The following is a 24919-nucleotide window of genomic DNA, read 5'->3' on the forward strand; positions in this document are numbered from 1 at the left end:
CAAGTTTTAGTTCAAATAATTCCATCTAGAATGCCCTGGTTTGCCAACTAACTACATGAAAATAATCTTTAATTTTTTTGAACTAACTTTGCATTTTCTGACTCATTTTGTACTTCAATGTAATGCCTTTTATTATAGTAATTTATATGCATGTCTTAGTTCTACTCATTGGACAATGACTATGTCCCATTCTTTTTATCTTTATATCCTCTCCTCTCCTTTCCTCCCAGCACTTAGGATACTCTCAAATACTTATCAAGTAAAAGAACAAGTTTCTTTCAGTGAAATAGCCAAGCTAGATTGCAGTAAAAAACTATCTAAATGTATTTCTTTTCCTACTCTGAGTCATTGTAATAAATTACAGCTAATTTATTTTAGAATTGTTGCCTGAAATTTACTTATTTTTTTTGAGATTCTGCTTAGTATTCTTTATTGCATAAAGTATACATATATGTATACTTGATGAATTTTAGTGTTAGTATCTAAACTAAATATGTATAGAATATTCTCACAGGAAAAACTTCCATTATGGGTAATAAAAAGATTTTTGTAGCTTTAGCTAATGTGCTATTCAAGTAATGAGACAAAATTCCAGTACTGTATAGAGCAAGGTTTTAGATTTGTTTTGACAAAGTTTTATTTATATTGCTAGTAATGTTCTGTCTTTTCCAAACAGATACATATCTAAAGCAAGCAAATTATCTGCCTTGAGGTTCTCACCATTCGATCACGTAATAGATATTTAGCTGGAAAAAAAAAAAAAAACAAATAACTGATAGAATTATGGCATTTCAGAACTATACATGTCCTTAGAAATCTTACATCCCTGTCCCTTTACTTTACAGGTAAAGAAATGAAGTCCCAGTATGATTAATATTCCCAGCATCTGTTAGTAACAGGGGCAAGACTAGATAATATTCAGGCTTTAGTGACTGTCACTTTTAAAGTAGGCCTTACACTTAGGGAATGTAGGCATCAGCTTCAGCAATATTTATGAAGTATTTACTGTGTTAAATTCTGTTGGATATAAAATTGTACAAGAAATGATTCTTGCTGTATAGGAGCCTGCTGGTACTAGTTCTAGATGGAAAAGGAAGGACAGTTCTTTCATTTTCAATGGAAGTCAATGGAAATTGAAAAAGAAATAAAAAAGGGCCAACGCCAGGACTTTACTATTCTCAGATTTTTTCTGAAAATGTGTGAAGTAATCATCCTTCCAAAAGGGAGGGGAGAAAAAGGAAGAGCAATATGGGGCTAATGTTAATAATACTCCTTTTTCTTTCATGTGACTTCTCAGGTCCTTTACAATTTTTAAATTTTATGATTATTGATTAATTTTTGAAACTTCTTTTTAGAAAAATGTTAATAATCATCAATAAAACATTCAAGTAAACAAAAAGCACCTAATAGCATAAGCTTCAAATTATTTGCAATTTATTTTTAAGTGTATGTTAAATTTTAACAGAATGATAATAGAAATGTCCTGTTTGCTCCTATGTCCCCTTCAGATATTCTTTTTCTTTGTATTTTTTGGAATTCTGTCCCAATTCTTTTTATTTAGTCATAGTCAGTATATATCATTGAGATTCTGTGATTCATTCCTTATCACTTTATATCAATTTTATATTTTGTTTTCTTTAAACTTCTTGTATCTTATGGCACAATAGTCTATTATATTTATGGACAATAGTTTACCCAGCTTCTTCTTTATCATTTTGCATATTGGGTTCCTTTTCTTTCCTTATCATTCAGGTATAGTTATAGTAGTGATATCATTTATTCCTATAATCTCCCAGAGAATCATAACAAGTTTATTTGATTTAGAAACCTGATTTTGTTGTGTTCAGATCCATTTGCTTTTTAAAATATTGTCTTAGTTTTTGCTTCTTTCAGTTGTATCACAAGGCTTGCTTTTGTGACGTGTTTGCATGTATTGTTAGATAATGTGGATAAAGAGCTTTGAAATTTATTTCTTCCTTACATGGTTTTATTTAGCCATGTAGTTGAGGAACAACTGGTATCTCATGAATGTATACTTTTAAAAAGATTTAGTTTGCTAAATATCATGTCATATACATCACTGTAAATTTTGTTTATAGAAACTAGAAAAATCTTAGCTTTTACTTTTTTTAAAAAAAGGCATGAATAATGTATGAATTTGACAAATATGTGAGAAATTTTTGAGTACCAACTAAACACAACTCTGTCAACCTAAAGTAATCAAAGACACTTATCTCCCTTATTTGTTGTACCTATTTAAATAGTCTGAAATATATATTGACACTAATTTACAAGTTTGGGAAATTAAAATTTTCTTCAGCTTCTTATATTATTAAGGTCATGAATTCCTGTAGATACTTTTGCCACTCCTTTTACAAATGTAACAATAGATTAACACTTTTAAGATTTTAAACTGAAATTAATACAATTAAAATCATATAGAAGTGACTGTGATCTTTTTGTCTTCAACATATTTGATGAATCAAGGAAATAAACCATAGCTTGCTATATTTTACAAAAAGAAAAATTCATAAAATGCTAAATTTTAGAGGTTGGTTCATTTGTTTTTAGTTAATGCTAGAAATATCATTACTGAATTTTGTAGTTCTCTAATAATACTTGTAGACCTTAGCATTAGTTAGTAAATAGTTTTGGTAAAAGACAGTGATTGATAATTCTTTGTAACATGTTCATCTCAGAGTACTCTTAAATGTTGATCATATTTAACACTAACAGAATTATCATGCAGAGAATGGCCTTGGCCTGCTCTAAATTCTGAAGTACTTTCACTTCTGCTTGATTCTCCTTGAAATCTTCTTGAAAGAAGTTGGTATATAATTTTGCGGATGTTGCTGGACATCAGAAAGTACATAACTGGATCTAAGCAGCTATTAAAAGATGAGAGTACAAGCATAATCTCATTGATATTGTGGAAAATCTCCTTCCAGTAACAATCAGGTGTTTTTAGCTGTGATGTTATATAAATGAATCTAAAAGCGTGATAAGGAACAAAACATATAGTGAAAATAATAAGCACAATGAAGGAATTACGTGCTGTGGTATGATATTTTCCAGAATTAGGGAAATTGGCTCTCCTTTTAGAAATCTTTAAAAGGTAACTGGCAATTTTAATGTAAGAAAGGATTAGCAGAAGAAAAATTAACCAAAACGCGATCACTATGATATAATTAAAAATTGCTTCCCCCTTTGCATTATGCTTGTCTCTGTAATGGAAACACATTGTAGAATTATGTCCTTCTTTCTTAAGTGTTGAAATGATCATAGTTAAAAATCCAGTTATTGCTAGTGCCCACACTGTACAACAAATGTAAATGCTTTGTTTAGTTGTTAATACTTTATGTTGATGAATAGATCGATTAATTTTTATGTAACGATCCAAACTGATCAAACCCAAAAGAATAATGCTGATATACATATTCATGTAGAATAGCGTTCCCACCGTCTTGCAGAGAATTACACCCAATATCCAGATGTTTTTGTTAACATGATACAGTATTCGGAAGGGGAGGCAAAAGATGAGTAGGAGATCTGCAATGGCTACATTAAGCAGGTAAATCTGAATAGAATTTCTTTTACGATGGATTCCCAAAAATACATAAAGAGCTATGATGTTTCCAACAAGTCCCACAATAAAAATAAAGGAGTAGAAAACTGTTAGAACAACAGACAGTAATTGTTCATCCATAGTGCAGGTGGCAGCATTTGATGTCCCTGATGAGTCATTTTGGCATTGGCTACTTTGGTTATCCATGAAGATGTTGTCATAGGAAGAGTAAGGCAGGGTGTGAGTGGAAATTGAAATCATTGAAAGTGTAACTTTCTTCTCCTCTATGTGGATATAGAAAGCAAAAGTAATTTCTTGAATGAAGTTTTCATGCTTTCAGATTATGCCTACAACAAAATGCAAACAATAAAATCATTTGGTGATTTAAAGGCAGGCCTGTTTTAGGCCAAAGTACATTTTTTAAAATTTCATTTTCAGTCTTTATTATAAAGTTTACCTTTGATACCTCTTTCCTCATTATTTGCTCCATCAGTAAATACTGCCAGGTAAATACATTCACGTCCTACTGATGTAGCACATGTTTGGTATTTTGTTTTAGTTGCCTAATTGAGGCAAAAGATGAAGGTAGAGCCAAGAAGTTGCAACAGAATTATCAAGTTTCAGTCATTTAGGTTCTAATTATTCCATTAGTGAAACCTTAAGTAGTGTAATCAAAATATTAACTTTACCCTAAGCTGTAGTATGCTGCCTTGACTTAGCTTTTTTCCATTCTTATTAGCACCATAATTTGCTTTTGCTCATTGGTAAATTCCATGAGGTTCAGGACTTTGTCTCAAGTATGGTTCTACCTCCTTCCATCACTAGCAAAATATGGTACTAAATGTTAAAAGTCATGTAGTTAGTGTTAAATAATTGACAGTTGAATGAAATACTTGTTGTGCACCTGGCGTGTGTTTCACAAATTATGAAAATCTCATCATCATCAAATACAGTGCCTATAATCTAAGCCTTGTGTCATACATAGGAGAGTATGCATGTAATTCAAGAATTCTGAATATCTCTGAATGGTGCCGTGCATAGAATGCTGGGCCTGGACCAGGAAGACTGTCTTTCTGAGTTCAACTAGCTATGTGACCATAGACCATAGACATTTTACTGTTTTCCTCGGTTTCCTCATCTATAAAATGAACTAGAGAAGGAAATGGCCAAACACTCTATAATCTTTGCCAAGAAAACCCCAAATGATGTCATGAAGAATCAAACATGACTGAAAAGCAACTGAACAAAAACAGCCGAGTTGTGTCTGGGTTAGTGAATAAAATCTTATTATTAGATCAATCAACAAGCACTTAGAATGTGTTATACACTATGTTAATGTATGAGGATTAAAGAAAAGGGTGAGGGGAATAATCTTTGTTCTTGTAAAGCTCCCATTCTAAGGGAGGAAGCACCATGAACATAGACAGATATATAGAAGGTACATACAAAATTAATGTAAGGTGACCTTAGATTGGGAAAGCATTATTAACTGGTAGGGAGTAAAGGAAGTACTGGCTTAGAGTCAGTGTGAAGATTGAAGATACAGTATTGTGTATGAGGAAGTAGGATATGTGTTTGATGTATGTGGAGTAGTAATGAACAAAAAGATTTCTTGTGAATGATAGGAATTTATATTTGATTCTAGAAGTGATAAGAAACCATTCAAGTTTATTGAGTAGGTAAAGTGACACAGTTAACTCTACACTTTAGGAAAATCAGTTTGGTGGTTAAGTGGAAGGTGAATGAGAGAAAGGAGAAACCTGATGCAGGGAGACCATTAGAATGTCTTTTGAGGCAGTCCTGGAAAGAAAGGATGGAGACCTAAGCTAGGGTGGTGAAGACAAGGACACAAAGAAATAGCATTATCTGGTGACTAATTAGGTAGCTTGGGAGAGTGCAGTTTGAAGATAAAAGCTGAGAATATGAGTGATTGGAAGAATGGTTATGGCCTTAACAGTGTTAGAGAAGTTCAAAGGAGAGTTGGGTTTGGGCAAAAAGATAATAAAATTTGTTCTGTATATGGTTAGTATGAGATACTTACGGAACATGTAGTTTGAAAATATCCAATAGACAGTCTGCAATGTGTGACTAGATCAGAGAAGAAAGAAGCTAGATTTACATGTCTGGAAATCATTTGCATAGGGATGATAATTAAACATTTGGGAGCTGATAAGATAACCTATACTAACAAAGTAGAAAGAGAAAAGAGAAGAAAGTCAAAAGACAGAGCCTTGGAATATACCCATAGATATGACACAGATGAAGATGCAGCAAATTAGACCAAGAAAAGGAGATGTATCCACCTAAAAAAATTACATGGAGATTAAATTTTTTGTTTTGGTAGAAAAAGAGTTTGATAGAGTCAGGGCTATTAAGTATTCAATATGTACTGAGCATCATACTATGTCACTGTATCTTATTAAATGAATTCAAGCCAAAAGTACAGAATTCAAAAAAAAAAAAAAAAAAAGAGGAAGAACTAATTTACTTATGAGAATAGAGATCAGGTTTTATATTGATATATAACAAAAATAGTATCTATCAAGTCGAGCTAAATTTATTTTTAATAAGGAATTTTAGGAAAACGAAAATAAAAATCAACATGGGCCAGAGTAATTGGATAGATAAAAAATGAACACAATTTGGATCCTAAAAAAAATCAGGGAGAGAGAAGGGAACACTCTTTCTATACATGACAGCACCGCCACCATTTAGTCATTTAAAAGATTAGTGTATAATTTTTAAAAATCTGTATTAAATATATAGTTGCATCTCATTTAATCAATTTGATAAATTTAACTAATGAAAATTAATTTTTACACATGTCTAAAGGAAAACACCTTTAAATGGCAAGGCTCCCCAGTAGATTTAATTTATATTTTATTTACATGAAACTTTTTGTGACTTCTTTTGCGTAAGGTGAGATATAATTGTTTATTATAAGATCAACACTTTCTTTAGAAACATTGTGTTTCTCACTAATATTTTGATTTAGCTAGAAGATCTTTTGTCATTTTTATTTATTTATTTTTGCTGAGGCAATTGGGGTTAAGTGATTTGCCCAGGGTCACACAGCTAGGAAATGTTAAGTGTCTGAGGCTGGATTTGAACTCAGGTCTTCTTGACTTCAGGGCTCGTGCTCTATCCACTGAGCCACCTACCTGCCCCCATGCTTTTGTCATTTTCATTTAAGATACCATGATATTTCCAAGAATAGACTACATCAGACTTCTTTCCCTGAAATGAGATTAATTTCATTACTATACCAATTTCCCTGTGATGGGCTTCTTGCCCAATATATAAGATTGTAAAATACAATAAAATATTTGAATGTTCTCAGAAATATATAAGACAGAGTAAAAATTCCATTCACCAAGGCCCATTACGTACAATGCATTGTGTTGGGCAATAGGGCTATAAGATAATGAAAATTAGTCCTTAAGAAGTTTCTATTGTACTAGGGAGTGGGCACACATGTAAAACGTGTAAACATGTACAGGATATAACATGTAAAAAAGAAACAGTTCTCATATGTATATATGTGTTTGTATACAAACATTTCACATACACACAAAAGCACTAACAGGGAGTAAGGAAAGATTTTCCCCTAGGAAAATGCCTCATCAACTTAACTTTAAAGGAAACAAAGGATTCTAAGAGGCAGAAGTAAAAACTTCATTCCAGCATTAAGGGAGAGAATAGCCTGTACAAAAAAATAAGTTCAGGAAAGAATGTACCAAGTTCAGAAAACAGTAAATTTAGTTGTTTATGAGGAATGAAGAGTGTGTGAATGGACAATGATAATCACACTGCAAAGGTGGCTGGAACCAGACTCTGAAGATTTAAATTTCAAAGAAAAATGTTTATATTTTATTCTAGGTATATTAGGAAGTCATAGAAGTTTCTTGATCCAGGGGAATAACAAGTACAGATTTAAGGAAGATTATTTTGGCAGCTATGTGGAAGGTGAATTGAAGAGGAAAGAGACTACGGGCTGGTCATCTAATTTAGAAGATATTGCAGTAGTCTAAGTTAGAAATAACTGAGAGTCTGAGTGTTATGGAGGAAGAAGTAATGAGATTTGGCAATGGGGAGGACAAAGAGAGAAGAATCAAGAGTGACTCCAAGATTATACACTGTAATTTTTAGTTCATTTTAACAAACTAACATTAAATGCTGCTTATGTCAGGCACTGCACATAGCAAAGGTAATTTATGTTTATGTTGTGTATTAGAGGAAAGGGGATAACATACAGATAAGAAAATACAAATATGGAGATGTGGAATGAAGCTGTGATTCCATTGATGTAAGAAACTTTTAGGTGACAATACTTTTATCAATACAGCTCAACACCTTGTGTTCCATTTATAACTTTAAATAGGGAGCATGTGTCAGGGGGAGGATTTGAACATTGGTCTTGGCTCCAAAATCTGCTCTCTCTTTACTCTGTCCATAATGTGTATCTACATTATTATTTACGTATGATCTGATTCATTAAAATGTAAACTTCAAAGCAGGAACTGTGTTTTTGCTCTTCTTTGTATTACTTGCAACGCATCTTAGGCACTTAATAAATGCTTGTTTGATTTCTTCCTTCCAGTCTCACAAAAACAAAAAGGAGGTGAGAATATCTTAAGAGAGGTAGGAGAAGGGATTAGTCAACAACATATTACAGAGAGGTCAAGAATGATAAGGATTGAGATTAATGCATGCGATTCCATAGTTAAGATATTTAGAAAACATAAAAAAAACTCAACATATCAACTAAACCCCATTTCCTGTGCTTATTTTTGAGGTTAGAGTACTGTTAGTTAAGAAACTATTTAACATGAGCCCATTAACTTGCCTTCCTCTTCATTAGCTAAAGAAAAAAGAATTAACTTGAGGGGAAAAAAAAGTCTTAACACAGCAAATATGTATTGTCAAATTTGTAATTGTCATTTATCTCAATTTTAAAGTTACCACAATTGATTTTTAAAAAATGAAATTGGTGCATTCTTAACTCATGTTCATGCATATAGAAGTAGTCCATACCATACAGAATTATGACTAGTAGGCATATATATGTTATATAGCTAAAGTCAATTAATAATAAGCAAATTACTAGACTGTATCTAGACTGATATTTTTATTTTTAATTTGGTGAAGTGGGATGGGGAAGAAACTGAACTGTTAGCACTTGGCAATTTTAGAATGCTTTTTTGGTGGGAGTTGAACTTCTAATAGAGCCAGTTAATTTAGTTGAGAACAAAAGTATCAAAGCTATCTGCTAATTTTGTGACTGTCGATATATAACTGACATAAGCTATTGTTTTTCTATCATACATTTTATATAGAGGTATACTAATTTGGTAGCAGAAATGAGATTATAAAGAGTCAAAGAAAACTTTTTTAATTGTACTCTGTGTGTATGACAGAGAGACAGAGAAAGAGAAAATAAGGATTGCATTTTCACAATATTATTAAAGAATTGGCATATTTCTGTAAGGGCTCTATTACCTTGCCAAAAGGAACAATTAGATTAGTAAATCTCTAAAATAACATAGTATTCAGACATAACTTTTAGGAAATTGCAGTGTTATATAGTCACACAGCTTTTCTTAAACACAAAGGATTAAAAATAAAAGCAAATATCACACATACTGCTAATCCTGTTTCAGTGTAAAATTTGGTGGTCTAGAAAATTTGAACCTAGCTATGGCCTAAACTAGTGGACACTTTCAAATCGGAGTTTCTGTAGGTTTGTGGAAATACTTAAGTACATCCTGATTACAGTTCACATTGATACATAAAAATATATATATACCTTTTGTGGTAATGATGGAAGACATTTCCAAATTAAGATTTAGTTTTAATTTAGGAATCATGTGATTTTAGAGGTGAAAGGTACTTTTGAGGTTATCTAGTTCAACTCATTTTTCAGATGAGAAAACTGCAACATAGAAACTGGCACATAATTTGAAGAGCTAAGGATTTAAATAGTTTTCTTTGTACCATACCTCCATCTATTATACCACCCCGCATAACTTGATAATGATTGGTACTTAAAGTTATCCTCTTCATAAAAATCCATGTATTTGAACAAAACAAAAATATATTCAGTATTTTCCAAATTATACTATATAAATAATGTCATCATTTTTACAGCATTAATTTTAAGATTTTTGATGCCTTGAATTTCCTAGTATTCTTAACATAACTATAAATGGAAAGAGAACATTTATGTGTTTTAAAATAGAAGTAAAATTTAGCCAGATTGGCATCTATGTCTAAAACCAAAATTAGTATAGTAAAGTAACATTTTCATGAATTAAATGCTTTTTTTCCATCATGAAATAATTGAACTTACAAGATCTTTTATTTATCTAAAAATCAAAGAAAATACTCACAGTTTAGTCATTTCTAGCAACCTTCCAATACTAACAGGAGTTAAACCAATGCTTCCTTAGCTAAAGTGGTTTGAACTTAACTTTATCAGCTGCTTTGCTTTTTGTGTTCCTCTTTCTGTTGGTGAAACAGTTGGTCAGGGTTGTATATGAGATAGTACTTTTTTTTTTTTTTTTTTTTTTTTAAGAGTTCTATGGTGAACAAATCTGGAAGCTCGGAAGTTTCTTTTGCTGGGCCATAAAAGAAAATGCCTTTATTTTTTTATATATGCTCTTTAATTATATAATTATATATCTGCTCCTTAAACACATCAGTTTTGTCAGATACTGCTCTTTTGGAGGAATGGAAATTTGATCTCATTCATTAAAAATCTTGTGTTTCTGTTCTCCTTTAAACAATACCACACTTAATTTGTCTCACTGTTAGAGAATATTCCAGAGTCTCCTTCTGCCCTCCCTGCCAGTGTTTAATGATTAATTTATGCATAATCCAAATCCCTCATTACAATATGACTATTTCTTTTCTTTTGTCAGTACAGATGAAGAATAGCTAGCTGTTATTTATATTGGGGTATTGTCACCTTGGAGCCTTGTCTCTTTCAGGTGAAATAAGCTTTAACTCATTCTAATTATTTCTGTGACTTTTATGTATCCCTAGTTTCTAGGGTTTCCTATTTTATTTATAAATATAAAAATAAAAATCCCCTTTTAAGTTAAGCTTATTTACAACTTTTAATTTTCCCTAGTCACTAGCCAAATAAAAATTTGTTCTTTGTGGCTATACTAATCTTACTAGTATGCTATTTACTATATACACACATATACACGCATACACAATATACTCATAAATAACTATGTAATTTTTTTGGTAATAATTACATACCATGGTAGATCTGTGATCTTATAAATATGAGTATTTCTTTTGATGATACAAATTACAAATTATCTATATCTTCTTATCATACTTATCCATGTTCTCTCAAACATTTTCCATAGGTCTGCCCAATATGCTGGAAATCTTTCACTGTCTCTTTTAAAAAGCTGAATTTTATATCTATAATTTCTAGGTCATTTCTTTTTTAACAATGTAGGTTCTCAAAATTGTAACAATGGCTTTCTAGTGGTGATGCTAGTTTTGTGTTGCTTTTAGATTTGAGCTGTCAGTCTCTGAGTAAAATTAGTATGTCTTTTTCAAGCCGTGGTTACTGGCTAGCTGTGTAATCCTGGACTAGTCACTTAAACTGTCAGTCAGTAAACATGTAAGTACTACTATGTGCCAGGCAATGTGATAGATAGTAGTGTTAAGTGCTTAACCTCTGCCTCAGTTTCCCCAACTATAAAATTACTCTAAGATTAGTACCTACCTCCTAGTATTGTTGTGAGGATCAAATGAGATATTTGTAGAGTGCTTCACATAGTGCCTAGCATAAGGTAAGCACTTAATAAATATGTTTCTTTTCTTTTCTCTCCAACATAGTTTTTTTTTTTTCCTAGTTTGCCTAAACTCTGTATTGTTTGTCCCTTCCTTTTGTTTTCCTTTCCTTCTCTTCCTTTTTCTTTCACTCTTTCTCCACCCCACCCCCCACATCCTTCGTTAGGATTCCCCAACTTCTGATAAGGACAGTCAGTGAGAATGAATGAATGAATCAAAAAGTACTATCATGGATACCATTTGCTGACCTTGTTAATACATTGTTAATTTGTTGATTCTCTAATTTATTTTTTTATATATGTTAATGTCCTACAAAACAAGGGAAGAGATGAGCATTTATTAAGCGCCTGCAATAGGCTAGGTTCTATGTTAAGCACTTTACTGATACCCCATACTTTCTAAAGGAAACATCTGGAAAGAAGAGATCACCTGACCTTCTCTCCTTCCCCTCATTCACATTCTCTTGGTACAACAATACTCACAGCTATCATTTATATAATGACTTAAAGTCAACTTTAACTAAGATCTCCTTCCCTCCCTCCCTTCTTCTGTCTTTCTCTTCCTCTTTTCCTCCTTACCTCTTTCCCTCTTTCCCTCTCTTCTTTCCTTCCTTCTTTCAGAGAAATAGACAAGCCAGGCATTTGAGAAAATGAGTTATAAATTGAAATGCTAATATTTGTGCTACTTCTGAGGATGTTATGAGGATAAAATGAGATGAAGTTTGTAAAGTTGTAGATAAATGTTAGCTGCTTTTATTGTTGTGGCTGCTGTATAATAGAAGGTTGGTGTTTCCTTTATCCTTCTCATTCTCATTGAGTTTAAAGAATATTTCTCCTTTTGTCATTTGCATATTACCTTTTTTCTTCTTTAGCTTTTCAGATTTTACTCTTTCCTAAAAGCTGCCTTTTCTTTTGTTTCTGTTTCTTTTTAGAAATCTGTTACAGTTTCTACTTTGCCAGTCCTTTTGTATGTTTCAATAACTTGTACAGTTCCGTCAATAAGACTTCCTTTGCCATTTTTTTACAGATATTACAAATCTAAATAACTGTGAATTATATTCCCTACAAAATATGAAATTAATGCTGTTGCATAAGGATTATAATATATGAGCCAAATATAACAGTCAAAGCTGAAATTATTGGCTAGTCTAGTTGATTGTTTAAAAATCTATATATTATATTACATGTGTACACAAATATGTCATGTATGTATTATGTGATCATATCTCTATACTAAAATTGAATGCTTTATGCTTGAGGTGATACCAGAGGGCAGAATAAAAATCAACCACTTTTATCTTCCAAGTGTAAAGGGACATTTTTATAAAATTGGGCCACCAGCAAATGATGGAATTTCAAGTAATATTTTGACTGGAAAAATGAAGCATATTATTCTTTTAAAATCCTAGAATATCACCCAAGGGAGAGAGTGCTGTGTGGAAAGGGAGAAAAGTTGACTGCCTTTCATGAATGTCTGTGATTTCAAATTAGTTACACAGTGATCCTAATGTTGGGAGCAGAGAATTCCTGAAGAATCTGGGCTTTGACAGGCAAGTCCTTGGAAAATACAGCAAGTAATGAAAATCTTAAGTATAGAAAGGCCAATGGCCACCATGAAGGAAAAGATGGAATCTCTGTATGTGAAAAGTTTAACTCAGTTCTGTGAATAAACTTATTGAAATCTGAGACATCATTCTTTTTTTTTTTTTTCCCCTTTTCCTTTTAGCCACATTGTGTCCTTCTTGCCTCAAAAGAAAACTCAGCACCCGTTAAACTTGGGGGCTTTGGAGTAGCTATTCAGTTAGGCGAGTCTGGACTTGTTGCTGGAGGTAAGTTTGAAAAAACAAATTTCTAAAACTATAATACTTTAAATCAGTTATGAATCTCTTAAACCAGATATTAATCTAATTTCAGGGCATCTGACTTCTTCCCATTCTCCTTACCTCACTACTAATAATTAAATAAAATAAATGCCTGTAAATAGGTGGTTCTAAATTTGAAAAGGGCGTATCCCCAGTTAAATTAAAAATCTTTGAAGGCAGAGATTTTTTCTTAACCAGACTAGTATCATCCAGTATTGTCCTACTGACAGTAATGACATTCAGAAAGTATAAAATTTCACTGAACACCTCTCCATATCTATTCAAGTCAGGAAGACCTGAGTTCAAATTTGGCCCTAATTATGTGACCCTAAGCAAATAACTTAACCCTGTTTGCCTCAGTTTTCTCATCTGTAAAATAAAATGACAAACCACTTCAGTATCTTTGCCAAGAAAACCTCCAAAAAGGGTCATAAACAGTCAGACAAGACTAAAAGGGACTAACAGCAAAATTAAACACAATCCACAATAAGCATTCATTTATCTATGTAGATTGTTTACATTGTGTGTGTTCTGTAGCAGTCTTTGAACCTAGAATTTCTCTTTTAAGGTAACTTCTTTCTATATTGTCCATCTTTGTATGGTCCAGGAATGCAAATTGATCCTAAACAGTAGTGAAGAGAAAATAAAAGAGAGACACACAGAGAGAAAAAGAAACAAAACTTCTTATTAAAGCAATTGAAATAAAGATATATTAACACAATATACAGAGGGAAATGTCTGTTATAGTTGCACATACTTTATTTTTCATTAATTTCTGTTAACAGATTCCATCTAAAATTTCTGCTCCATTCTAAATTTTTCCCTCCTTTAACTCTGCACTTCCCCCTACACTGCTCAGTTTTCCAATGATTAAACCAGGGACATAGGCCTACAATGATTAATCATTAGTGCAATTGGAACCCTTTTTTCAACTAAAAGAGCCATTGTTCTTATGTAGTCTTTACTAGTTACCTCCAAATCTTCCTACATCCCCCTCTGGAAAGGGAGGGGAGGAAAAACAAGGCATACACCTTTGTAACACTGTCACATTTGGAAATTTTCTTACATCACAGTCAGACTAATAAATGATAAATACCAAAACATCAAGGTTTTATATTAGAGAACAAGTTCCACAAAGGCAGAAATTGGTAGAGGTTTCAATTAGGCATGTTATTTCACTTAACAGAATTCAGTGTAACGATTTCAGCAAAGCACTGTTACTGTGGGCCATCTTCTGAGACCCAGAAATAGAATTAGAAATAATTCCATTTATAATACCTTCCTAAATCAAATGTAAATTACTTTTAAGCTCTTTAGTGTTTCAGCTTCCCTGCTGCTGTCCAACAATGTAGATTACTGAAGTTTGACTACAGATTCAATTCATATAATAGCCAACAAGCAAATAGTGAACTCTCATCACTTATCCATCTTATGCCCACTTCTGAGCATATATCTATCTTCAGGCCAGAGGCCTGAACCTGAACATTGCATCCTAAGAAAGAAAACAGATAAAATACTGTTTATCTCTCAATCAAGCCAGCTACATAAAAACCTGTAGCAAACAAATTAAGAAAAAGTTGATTCTAGTTTCAGAGGAAGCTGACAAAAAAACTATACAATTTGCTAAAATTTGTACATTTTAACAATGCATACTACATAGACTTCATTTTTTCTCAGTGTACATCTACTTTCAGTTAATAACCAAAAAGTCATGCCTCATTTGTAAAATTAGTTTTGCTTTATCTAACAATTATTGCATTTAATTAACTGATCTTAAAACATTTGTCTGTTTCTCCATATTCATTTATTTGTTGAATTTCTTGAAACTCTGAATGATGACTAAGTGCTACATATGGTCAAATTTTCTTTTTTCAGGGTTCACTTTTTTGTATGTGCATCTGAAGAACTTCCTGATGGTTAACCCATCTTGAAGATTTGTTGTTAAATGTCAAAAACTTAAAAATACAGCTTTTATAAATAAAATGAGAGAGAAAAGACATAATTTATATAGAGATATAGATGTCTTTTTAAATATTAGAGAATCTTACACTTTGAAGTTATTACTATTTATTAGCTTTTAAAAAATAATTTCTATTTATTTGAATCTTTAAATATTTAACTACCTTCAGACACAAGAAATTATCTTTTAGGTATTCAATATAGTATAGGAATCCATAAGCACTTTTAACACAGTAATATTTCATCTATGTAAAATTCATACATCTGGCAAACCTCCAGTACTTAAAACAGAGTCAAGAATCTGATTAATCATTCAATTAAAATAAGTGCCATTGTCAGTGAACATAAAGCTTATGCATGCATTTTACTTACAGAAGAACTGGGGTGCTTATTCTAAGTCTATTTAATAATCTTAATTTCAACATAAATTTACAACATGCTTGTCCCTTAGCAAGTACCTTCATTGTCACAGGGCAACAACAATCACCTTTACACAAAGATCTTCCAACTATAATAGATTGTGTGGCACAGTGTGGCAAAGAAAGAACACTTTATTTGGAGTGAAGACCCGAGTTCAAATCCTATTCTACCACTTACTTCGTACTCCCTCAGGCATGCCATTTAACTTCTCTGGGATCCACTTGCCTTCTCTAAAATACTGTACTAAATAACATCTTAAGTTCCCTTCAAGCTCTAAATCCTGGATCTTAAGAGGTACCTTTAGCCCTGACTTCTTTCCTGAATGCCGGACTTACACATCCACCTTTCTAATCAACAAAACATTTGGATATACCTTAAACTCAGCATGTCAAAACCCAAACTTTTTTCCTTAACCTGTTCTTCATTTTCTTTCTGTCGGTGCCATACCTATTCACATCTATATTACATGAGCTGCTCTTGTATTCCTTTCTCCTGATTTAAAATTATTTCATTATGCTGCTGGCAAAAGCAGATCTAAGATTCATTCCTTTCTCTCTATTCCCAGTGCCACCACCATAGTACAAACCTTCATTACCAGGTCTACCTTGGTCATCCTTATTATTTTCAAACTAGTCTTCTTTACATATGGATCATTCCAGTTCTATTCTTTTCTTGTTACTACTCTGTTCAGAATTTTCACCTTCTAATTCTGTCCCAATTCTGTGCTTTTGTTTGTTGTATTCTTTTTATTTTAATGAATCAGAGTAAATTTAGAGAGAAGTCTCTAATACATTGCTGCCAAGGTTCTGCCTTTTACCCTGTTCTGTTCAATATAATGATTTATATGAAAGATATGGCAATCTCAAATTTTAAGGTGACAGAAAAGTTGAAAAGTGACTAATGTGTTGGATTTAAAATCCAGAAATATCTTAACAGGCTGAAATGATTGACTACATTTTAAAAAAGACAAAATTTCATATAGTTAAGAAAAGGATTCTTAACTATAATACATCCAGCACCATTTAGTCTGTACTTTTATGCCAACAAGGAGTGAATCTACCATTTCTCAAAATAGCCCATTATATTTCTGCATCTACCAATTATTGAAGAAACTCTATTGACATTAGGGCTAAATGTGCTTTTTTTTTTTTTCTTCTACTCATTGTTCAGAACCAAAAAAATTAGTCTGATCCTTTTATATGACAAATACTTGAAAATGATTGTCATGTTCTTTCTGCTTAATCTTTCCATAGGGTAAAAATTCTTAGTTCCTTCAGCTGACAGTCATTTACAGCATTTCACCAATCTGATTGCCTTTATTCTACTGTCCAATAAGAGATTCTTAGTCTGCTTTCCAATTTAGTCATCTTTCTTAAACCATGGCTACTAGAATTGTGAACGTAGTACTTCAGATAAAGTCTGATATGAATAGAATACAGTGTATACTTCCTTTTATCTAGAAGCCATGTATGTCTTAATGCTGACCAAGATTTTATTAATTTTTTTGTTGTCATGTACTGCTATTCCTCAGACTTTTTTCTCCAAAAAACAATTAGCCATACATCTCCCCGATTTTGTTCTTATAAACTTGATTGATTTTTTTGTTGTCTTCTTGTGCTACTTTCTCTATGCTATCTAACTTGAAGGATATTTATAGGCAATCTTCTCCTACTCTCATCCTTTTTAATTTAAAGCACTAGGTTTAGATTTGCAAGACAACTTGACAAATATATTCTTTTATTTTTGGGGAGGCATTTGGGGTTAAGTGACTTGCTCACGGTCACACAGATAGGAAGTGTTAAGTGTCTGAGGCCAAATTTGGACTCCGGTCCTTCTGACTTAAGGGCTGGTGCTCTATCCACTTCAGGTCTGGTGCTCTATCCACTGCGCCACCTAGCTACCCTTGACAAATACATTCTTACCACCACCACCACCCCTTTTTTTTTTAAATAACTTTTTATTGACAGAGCCCATGCCTGGATAATTTTTTTTACAACATTATCCCTTGCACTCACTTGTGTTCCGACTTTTCCCCTCCCTCCCTTCACCCCCTCCTCCAGATGTCAAGCAGTCCTATACAAGTTAAATATGTCACAGTGTATCATAGATACAATATATGTGTGCAGAACTGAACAGTTCTCTTGTTGCACAGGAAGAATTGGATTCAGAAGGTAAAACCTTCTGAGAAGAAAGACAAAAAATGCAAGCAGTTTACATTCATTTCCCAGTGTTCTTTCTTTGAGTGTAGCTGCTTCTGTCCATCCTTGATCAATTGAAACTTGAATTAGATCTCTTTGTCGAAGAAATCCACTTCCATCAGAATACATCCTCATACAGTATCATTGTTGAGATATATAATGATCTCCTGGTTCTGCTCATTTTACTTAGCATCAGTTCACGTAAGTCTCGCCAATCCTCTCTGTATTCATCCTGCTGGTCATTTACCAGCCTCTTATTAGCTTTACTTCTAACCAAGTCAAGATACTTTTATGCCAAACTATAGTATAGAAGTGCAAAACCCATTTTGAGAGTTCCTTCTTAAGCCAGCTGTTTAAATACCAAGTTAGTATTTTTCTTCCTCATCCTTTGCCTTGCTAGGCAAAAGTAAGGAAAATAGAATCTGTGCTTCTTGGTCTCCATTTTCTGTCTCAAGACTTAATAATCATTGGTAGTACTTTTTAGTTTCCTTTTACAGTGGTATTTATAGGCATGTGAATAAATAGAAAAGAGTAATTGTCATCACATAAGGTTATCTAGGGAGAACTGTAGACCTCTGCAGTTAAATAATGGTTTAAGCACCTCTGAGCAGGAATTCACTAAACTACAATGCTGCTATTTGATTCTTTTTCTAAATACCATTGAAGCTTTAACTAAATAATTTCTTACTCTTGTTCTTTATCATTCTTTGGAGAGCAAGTAGCTTCTTCTTCCTTAGAACATGCAGCTCCCTCCATCAGAGAGTCTTAGATCTAGCTTTATCCTCTAATTATACATCTTTAATTTTCTTTCTTTTGATCTACCTCACTTCTACCTCATATCTTCTTTTTCTTCAAGTTCATTCACTTTCTCTTCTCAGAGAAATATCAGTCTGTACTTGGTACACAGAAAACAATCATCTCTAGACTCTGAAACACAAACATGCTCATACAAGTCATTGTACAATTTCCTCTACTCTTTGTACTGATTGAGGTTTTTCAGTTTCAGTCATTATTTTTTAACTGCTTCTGGATATATGCTTACATTTTGACCTCATGCATTTGGTTAAAACTTTAATTATGACTTCTTATAACTTGCTTTGTTCTCTTTTCTCATATTCAACACTGATTCTAACAGTGACATCCACCTTCCCTTCAGCCTTAAAGGAACAGGTACAGCTCTTTTACCAGTTTGTTGCACTCACAAATACCCTTTCATTTCGCTTTACTTTCTAAGTATCTTTTATTATTTATCTTGTCTTTTCTTGCCAACACCTTTTTCTTTTTCATCTTCAGTCTTCTGTTTTGAGTTTTACTCCTTAATCTTCGTAGATCTTCTTTAATCTTTCTTAATCCTTTTATATCCTCCTTTAATTGCCCTTGATATTGCTTTTCTGCTGGCATCAAGTAGAATTTGACCACTATTTGTATCTGGTTATTGTTTTCCTTTAAATGTCCTCAGTTTCTCCCAAAGTGTTCTGAGTCAACCTCTGACTTACTTCACTAGTCCAAATACCTCCCAATCACATGCACAATTTCCTTCTCCATATCCATCTTTATGTCCTTCTCTCTTATCCTGTTTTTCCTATAATAGTTTTCAGAAGTATGAAATTTAGTACACATAGACATAAGGATTTATATTAGGATTCAGAAATGAGCCATATGAATAAAAAGATGGAGAAAACATACTAGATAACAGAATAATATGAACAGTATCAAAAGGTTTAATAAAGTAGGAGCTCAGTATGAATTACTATTGTCACATGACAATGGATAAAAGTAATTTTTGAGCTTTTACTACAGTGAAATATGTATATTTTTGAACAAGTAAGATGATAATCTTACTGTATTCTGCTATGGCCAGATAACATCTAATGGTGTGTTCATTTCCACATTTTAAGGTTGGACAGTAACAAGCTGAAATGTAGATACAGAAGGGTGCCCAGTAGAGGGCCTGAGGGAAGAATTGAAACTAGGAGAGTAAATATGTGGGTGTGATAGCTGACTTCAGAGATTTTGAGGGTTGTCATGTGGAAAGGAAATAAAACTTCCTATTTTTTATTTTGTTCCAGAGGACAAAAATAGGAGCAATGAATGGAAGTTTCAGAGAAGAAGGCAACTTCTGGCCCAATATGAGAAAAATGCACCTAATAATTAACACTATTTGAAGATAAAATGTTAAATTATATTTTAAAAGGGAATAACGTCTGTCAGCCTACAATGAGAGATGATACTTTAGGGATTCTTCTGGGAAGGGCAAATCATAGTATTCAAATTCACATTTGTATAAATTATTGACATCAGGATAGAACATATCAAGGAATGAAATGTCTTTATAGATAAGGGAGGCTTTCTTTTCCAAAAACAGCAGAAATTTCCCTTCATGATTTTGATCATAATTGTTTTCCCCAGGGGGAACTTATTTTCTTCAGATAACAATATCAGAAGTGTAGGTATGTGTAAGCAGCCTGCAGGAAATTTTGAGCACTTAGCATAAACTAAATAAATGTTTGTTGAATTTAATTATATTAAATGTTTAAAGAATCTCAATTTAAAAGCAGAAACTAAAATTAGAACATTCTACAAGAACTATGAGCCTTACTATAATGTAATCTAGCATAATATGATATTCAGTAAAATATGGCTATATCTTGGACCCTATTCAGCATTTTAAAAAATATTTTTCATATCCTTCCATGCTTCTTTCTGTTGAATTCACCTTTTATCTGTTCATTCTTCTGTTATCATAGTTCAGTTTCTCATTATCTATCACTTCAATTAATTTTAAATTTTTAATTATTTAAACTTTCTCCCTGTCTACATTCACATCTCATTTTAATCCATATTTCTCACAAATGCCAGAGCAATCATAATACATTATCACTGATTTTTTCAAAAATGTTTAAGAATTTATTACTATTACTCCTAAAATTAAAAACACATGATACAATGTTACAGTACAATCTGACTCAACCTTCTTTCCAGATTCATTTCATTGTATTCCCTTTCACTGTATTTGAAACAGCTTATTCTATTAGCTCAGTCCTGTTCTCATTTTGTCTTCTCTCAAATCTTGATTAATGCCAATTGCCCACCATGCACTATTTCCACCTTCTACATGTCACATATTAAAATTTCATTCAGGATACAGCGACATCTCAGACAACCATAGTGTTTTGTGTATATGTGTTGTTTTGTATTACTCTTGGCAGTAAGACTTCCCATTCATTATCTCTTAAACCACATTTTGAAGACAGTCACTTACAAATGCACAATAATAGGTCTGGCTATCACAAACTTTATAAAAGGCTATACAACCAAATTTTGACCTTCCTTAAACTATAATTTCAGATGGAAATAGCAAAATTTGAAGTCAAATGAGGTGAAATTATGATGTTTAAAGTTGGAAGCCAGCAAACTATATTCTAGCAAAGGACTAAAAATATAGTAGCTTCACTATAAAGGTAATAAGCTTCTAATAAGGTTCACATCATTACTAATTCAACTGAAACATTTATCAAGTCCCATTTATGTTCAAATATGCTAGTAGGTGCTGGAGATAAATATCATTTATTCAAAAAGCATTTATTAAGCACCTATTATTTACAAAGCATTGTGCTGGAAATATAAAAGGAAAAAAATTAAATAGTTCTTGCCCTCAAGCTTACACTCCATTTTGTAGCAGTAATATGTGTGTGTACACACACACTAATAAATAAAAAAACCAATAAAAATGTAAATAAAGGAAATTCAAAGTATCTATGCATTGGGAAAGATCAGAAAACAAGTACTTATTAAGTGTCAAGTATGTGCGGGGTATTCCTAATAGAGTTGGCACCTGGGCTAATCTTTGAAAGAGTCTAGAAATATCTAAGAGGCAGATATGAGAAAAGAGTACATTCTAGACTTGTGGAACAGGCTATTAAGAAATATGGAGGTGAATGATGATGATATCCTTAAGAAGATAACTAATTTCAAGGAAATATCATGCACACAAATAGATAAAACATAAAGTTAAAGGATTGTTTTCAACAAAACATTTAAAAATGTGAGGAGAGAGAAATAATTAACTTTTTATTGGTGAAAATCAGAGATAATACTTAAGTTCCTGAGGGAGGGAGGTTTAAAAAAAAAAAATTCTACTTGATGATTAGTAAAAAATAAAAAATCCAAAAGAAGAATTCTGACAAAATTCAAGTACTTTATGATTTCCCTAGAATCAATTCATCTGACAACCTTCTGATGTCCTCCATATATTTAACAATTTAATTCACATCTGAGAATTATCTTAGATCCTGTTAGAGATATCAGAAAAGTAGAAGATAAGGTCTTTGCCTTCAGAGATTACATTGCTTACAATAGATGAAAAAAGAAGTAATTTTCACTTTGGTAATCTATGTTTATTTTTTTTAAAAAAGGAGAAAAAAATAATGGCATAAAACATGTTTGATTGTTGTATTATTTGTTGCTCTATTAATTTCAGTTTGGGAATATAAAACCCACCTCACTTTTTGCTTGTTTTTCCTCATAGGACGTGTAGGAACACCTCATTTTATGGCCCCAGAAGTGGTAAAAAGAGAGCCCTATGGGAAACCTGTAGATGTCTGGGGTTGTGGGGTGATCCTTTTTATTCTTCTAAGTGGTTGTTTGCCTTTTTACGGAACCAAGGAAAGATTGTTTGAAGGCATTATTAAAGGAAAATATAAGGTAAATGAAACATGAATGATCTATAAAAGTTAAAATCTGCTATTAAATGAATTTTTTTAATTTACTCTTTCTTTTTAGTTTGCTTATAATGATCTACAAGCTTGATAACTTTCTGTAGCAAAGTCAATAGGTTGTGTCATAGATAATATTTTGGTTAAAACTAAGTATTTGGCAAACTAGAGTCATAAATTTTTTTCTGAGTAACTACTTGCTAGCCATGGTGTTATCCATGTTTATAGGAAAAGAAGTTAAGAGGGAATTACACATTACCTCCCTAGTCGCTTTTCTTATTATCTTTCATTCTGTGGTATATTATTCTGTTGATTTCCATTTGCAGATTAAAAAAAAAAAAAACTCACTTTACTTTTTACTTGTTTGGTTCTTTTTTAATATAAAATTTGTCAATACAAGATTATGCTCCTGAAATTACATCTCATTAAAGTGGATCTTTAACATACTACTAGGCTTTTATAAGACTTTGGCTTTCCCCAATAATCTTGAGTAGGAACCATTAGACTTCTGAGTAGGTTTAGAGGCATTCATAAAACTAGTGTGGAATAGAATTTTTTTTTTAAATAAATAATGCCATTACTACAAAGTTGGCTACAACGAAAAGCTTTCTAAATCCAACAAAATTAAAACGTCAGCTTTTTTTTAAAACATATTCAGAAAACAAAATCCTTGGTAAATAAAATATTTTGAACAATACCTTGGAATTTGTTGTTTCTTGTTTTGGCCTAAGTAAAGTGTCTGTTAAGTGCCTACCCCGGTCTAAAAGATTGAGAATCTGAAGATAGAACTCTAGTTGAATGCCAAAATTAATTATGCAGAAAAAAGACTAAACATTACTGATTATGGTTTAGCAATTTAAGGCAAAACATCTATTTTTATTAATTTCTTTTTTATAATCAAAATACATTAGAGGTTTTAATCCTATGTAATTTTAGCTATTTTCAGCCTTAAATTCAGTCTTGATTAGCTTAATTTTTTTTGCCTTTTTGTGTTCTGCATAAAGAATGACACTTATATTTACATACCTAGCCAGATCTGCTTTCTTTTTCATTACTTTCAAAAGTGTTATTTGTATTCTAGTATTAACTATACTATGAACATGATGTCAGATTGCACAAGGTTATTTAAAATAATTATGGTAAGACTCAGTATACCAGACTTCATTTCATAGTGTTTATTTGATCCCATAATTAAATACTAAAATATATCTGAACTATTATTATTAATTTAGTTGTACATTCCAACAGAGGAAACAAATTGCAATCCATGTAAACCTTCCCATCTTTTGTAACTATTTTCCCCTGTCCTCACTCATAAATTTTCCAGACTTCATCTATTCAACATACTATGAACCTTCCTACTTTTTCCTGACATTGCAAAAATACAAAGAATATGCAAACTCTACCTATTAATTCCTCTACTTTGTCATATGATCAGTTCATCTTTTTTTTCCATTATCTATTTCCCTCATGATATCCTTTGATCAAGTTCTTCATCAAAGTTCCTTATTTGTTGTTGTGATAGCCTGCTCACATCTTCCATGTGCTTCTTCATTGCCCTCTGTGTAATATTAATTTTTAATTCCTCAGAGAGTGCAGTGGTCAAAACCATATAGTGATATTTAATATTATTAGTGCTGCTTTTTGTTTCTGGGACAAGTTTGAGGTCATTAAATAAGCATTATAATTTTTAGAAGGCAAACTAACTAACCCATTCCTTTCACATTTAGTTCTTTGCACTGTTTGTCCCTGATGTGTACACCATCCTCCTGTACATTGTAATCTGGACATTAGGCCTTTACCTACTTGGCCTTTTCTGTGTTTGTAATTCATCCATATACTTTGGAGTGATCAGAACTCTGTCCCAGGAGGTTCTGCTGTTATTTGGGGTTTTATGCAAACAGCACAATTTCATTCACAAACAGGAATATCTGGAGTACTTCACAATCCATTGAAAATTTCTCTTCACCTTGGACTCTTTGCTAGATCCTTCTTCATGGCAGTGGTAAACACCTTTTGCAAGCATTTGTCTCTGTTTTATGTATCTCCTGATAATTTACGATCAAAGAGTTGTCAAATAAAGTTATATCTACTGTTACGTTTTTCAAGAAGTCTTGAATAATTTTGAAAATCAGATAGGAGACCTTATATCAAAAGAGTTTTTAAGATGTGATTTTGCTTCTCCAAATCAAATTTTTAAAAAATAATCAACAAATGGTAAGCACAATAGGATATTTTTCCAATTATGTGACCAATATGGTCTCATAACATACTACTTCCAATAGCCTGCATATTTGCTACAAATAACCTTATCAAGGTTATTATCCATTATATATAGATAGTTCTTATAAAAACTTAGATAGGAAGGACATATGGTCAGTAG

The 24919-nt window shown here is 32.2% G+C and overlaps 2 protein-coding genes across 16 annotated transcripts in view; one reads left to right on the forward strand and one right to left on the reverse strand.

The window, feature by feature from the left end:
* Positions 1–24919, forward strand: part of CASK (calcium/calmodulin dependent serine protein kinase) — a 430649-nt gene that overhangs the window by 277087 nt on the left and 128643 nt on the right. For all 13 annotated transcript variants that reach the window (XM_051984998.1, XM_051985006.1, XM_051984997.1 and 10 more), the window contains exons 6-7: positions 13109–13211; positions 22350–22525. In XM_051984998.1, the coding sequence (XP_051840958.1) occupies positions 13109–13211; positions 22350–22525 (279 nt within the window). The remainder of the gene's footprint in view (positions 1–13108; positions 13212–22349; positions 22526–24919) is intronic.
* On the reverse strand, positions 613–10444 carry GPR34 (G protein-coupled receptor 34). Of its 3 annotated transcripts, XM_051985013.1 has the most exons (3): positions 9955–10444; positions 5607–5653; positions 613–3912 (listed from the first exon to the last, which is right to left on the reverse strand). In XM_051985013.1, the coding sequence occupies exon 3, from the start codon at positions 3824–3826 to the stop codon at positions 2696–2698; it is 1131 nt and encodes a 376-aa protein (XP_051840973.1). In that variant the 5' UTR covers positions 3827–3912; positions 5607–5653; positions 9955–10444; the 3' UTR covers positions 613–2695. The 3 variants fall into 3 exon arrangements, with proteins under 3 accessions (XP_051840973.1, XP_051840971.1, XP_051840972.1); XM_051985011.1 differs by lacking the exon at positions 5607–5653; XM_051985012.1 differs by lacking the exon at positions 9955–10444 and having other exon boundaries at positions 5607–9829.

The sequence above is a fragment of the Antechinus flavipes genome, chromosome 3, assembly GCF_016432865.1.
Source record: "Antechinus flavipes isolate AdamAnt ecotype Samford, QLD, Australia chromosome 3, AdamAnt_v2, whole genome shotgun sequence".
NCBI classification, from domain to species: domain Eukaryota; kingdom Metazoa; phylum Chordata; class Mammalia; order Dasyuromorphia; family Dasyuridae; genus Antechinus; species Antechinus flavipes.

Coding starts and splice junctions, on each gene's coding strand:
- GPR34 (XM_051985011.1), bottom strand. CDS start 3,826: ATGATTTCAATTTCCACTCACACCCTGCCTTACTCTTCCTATGACAAC.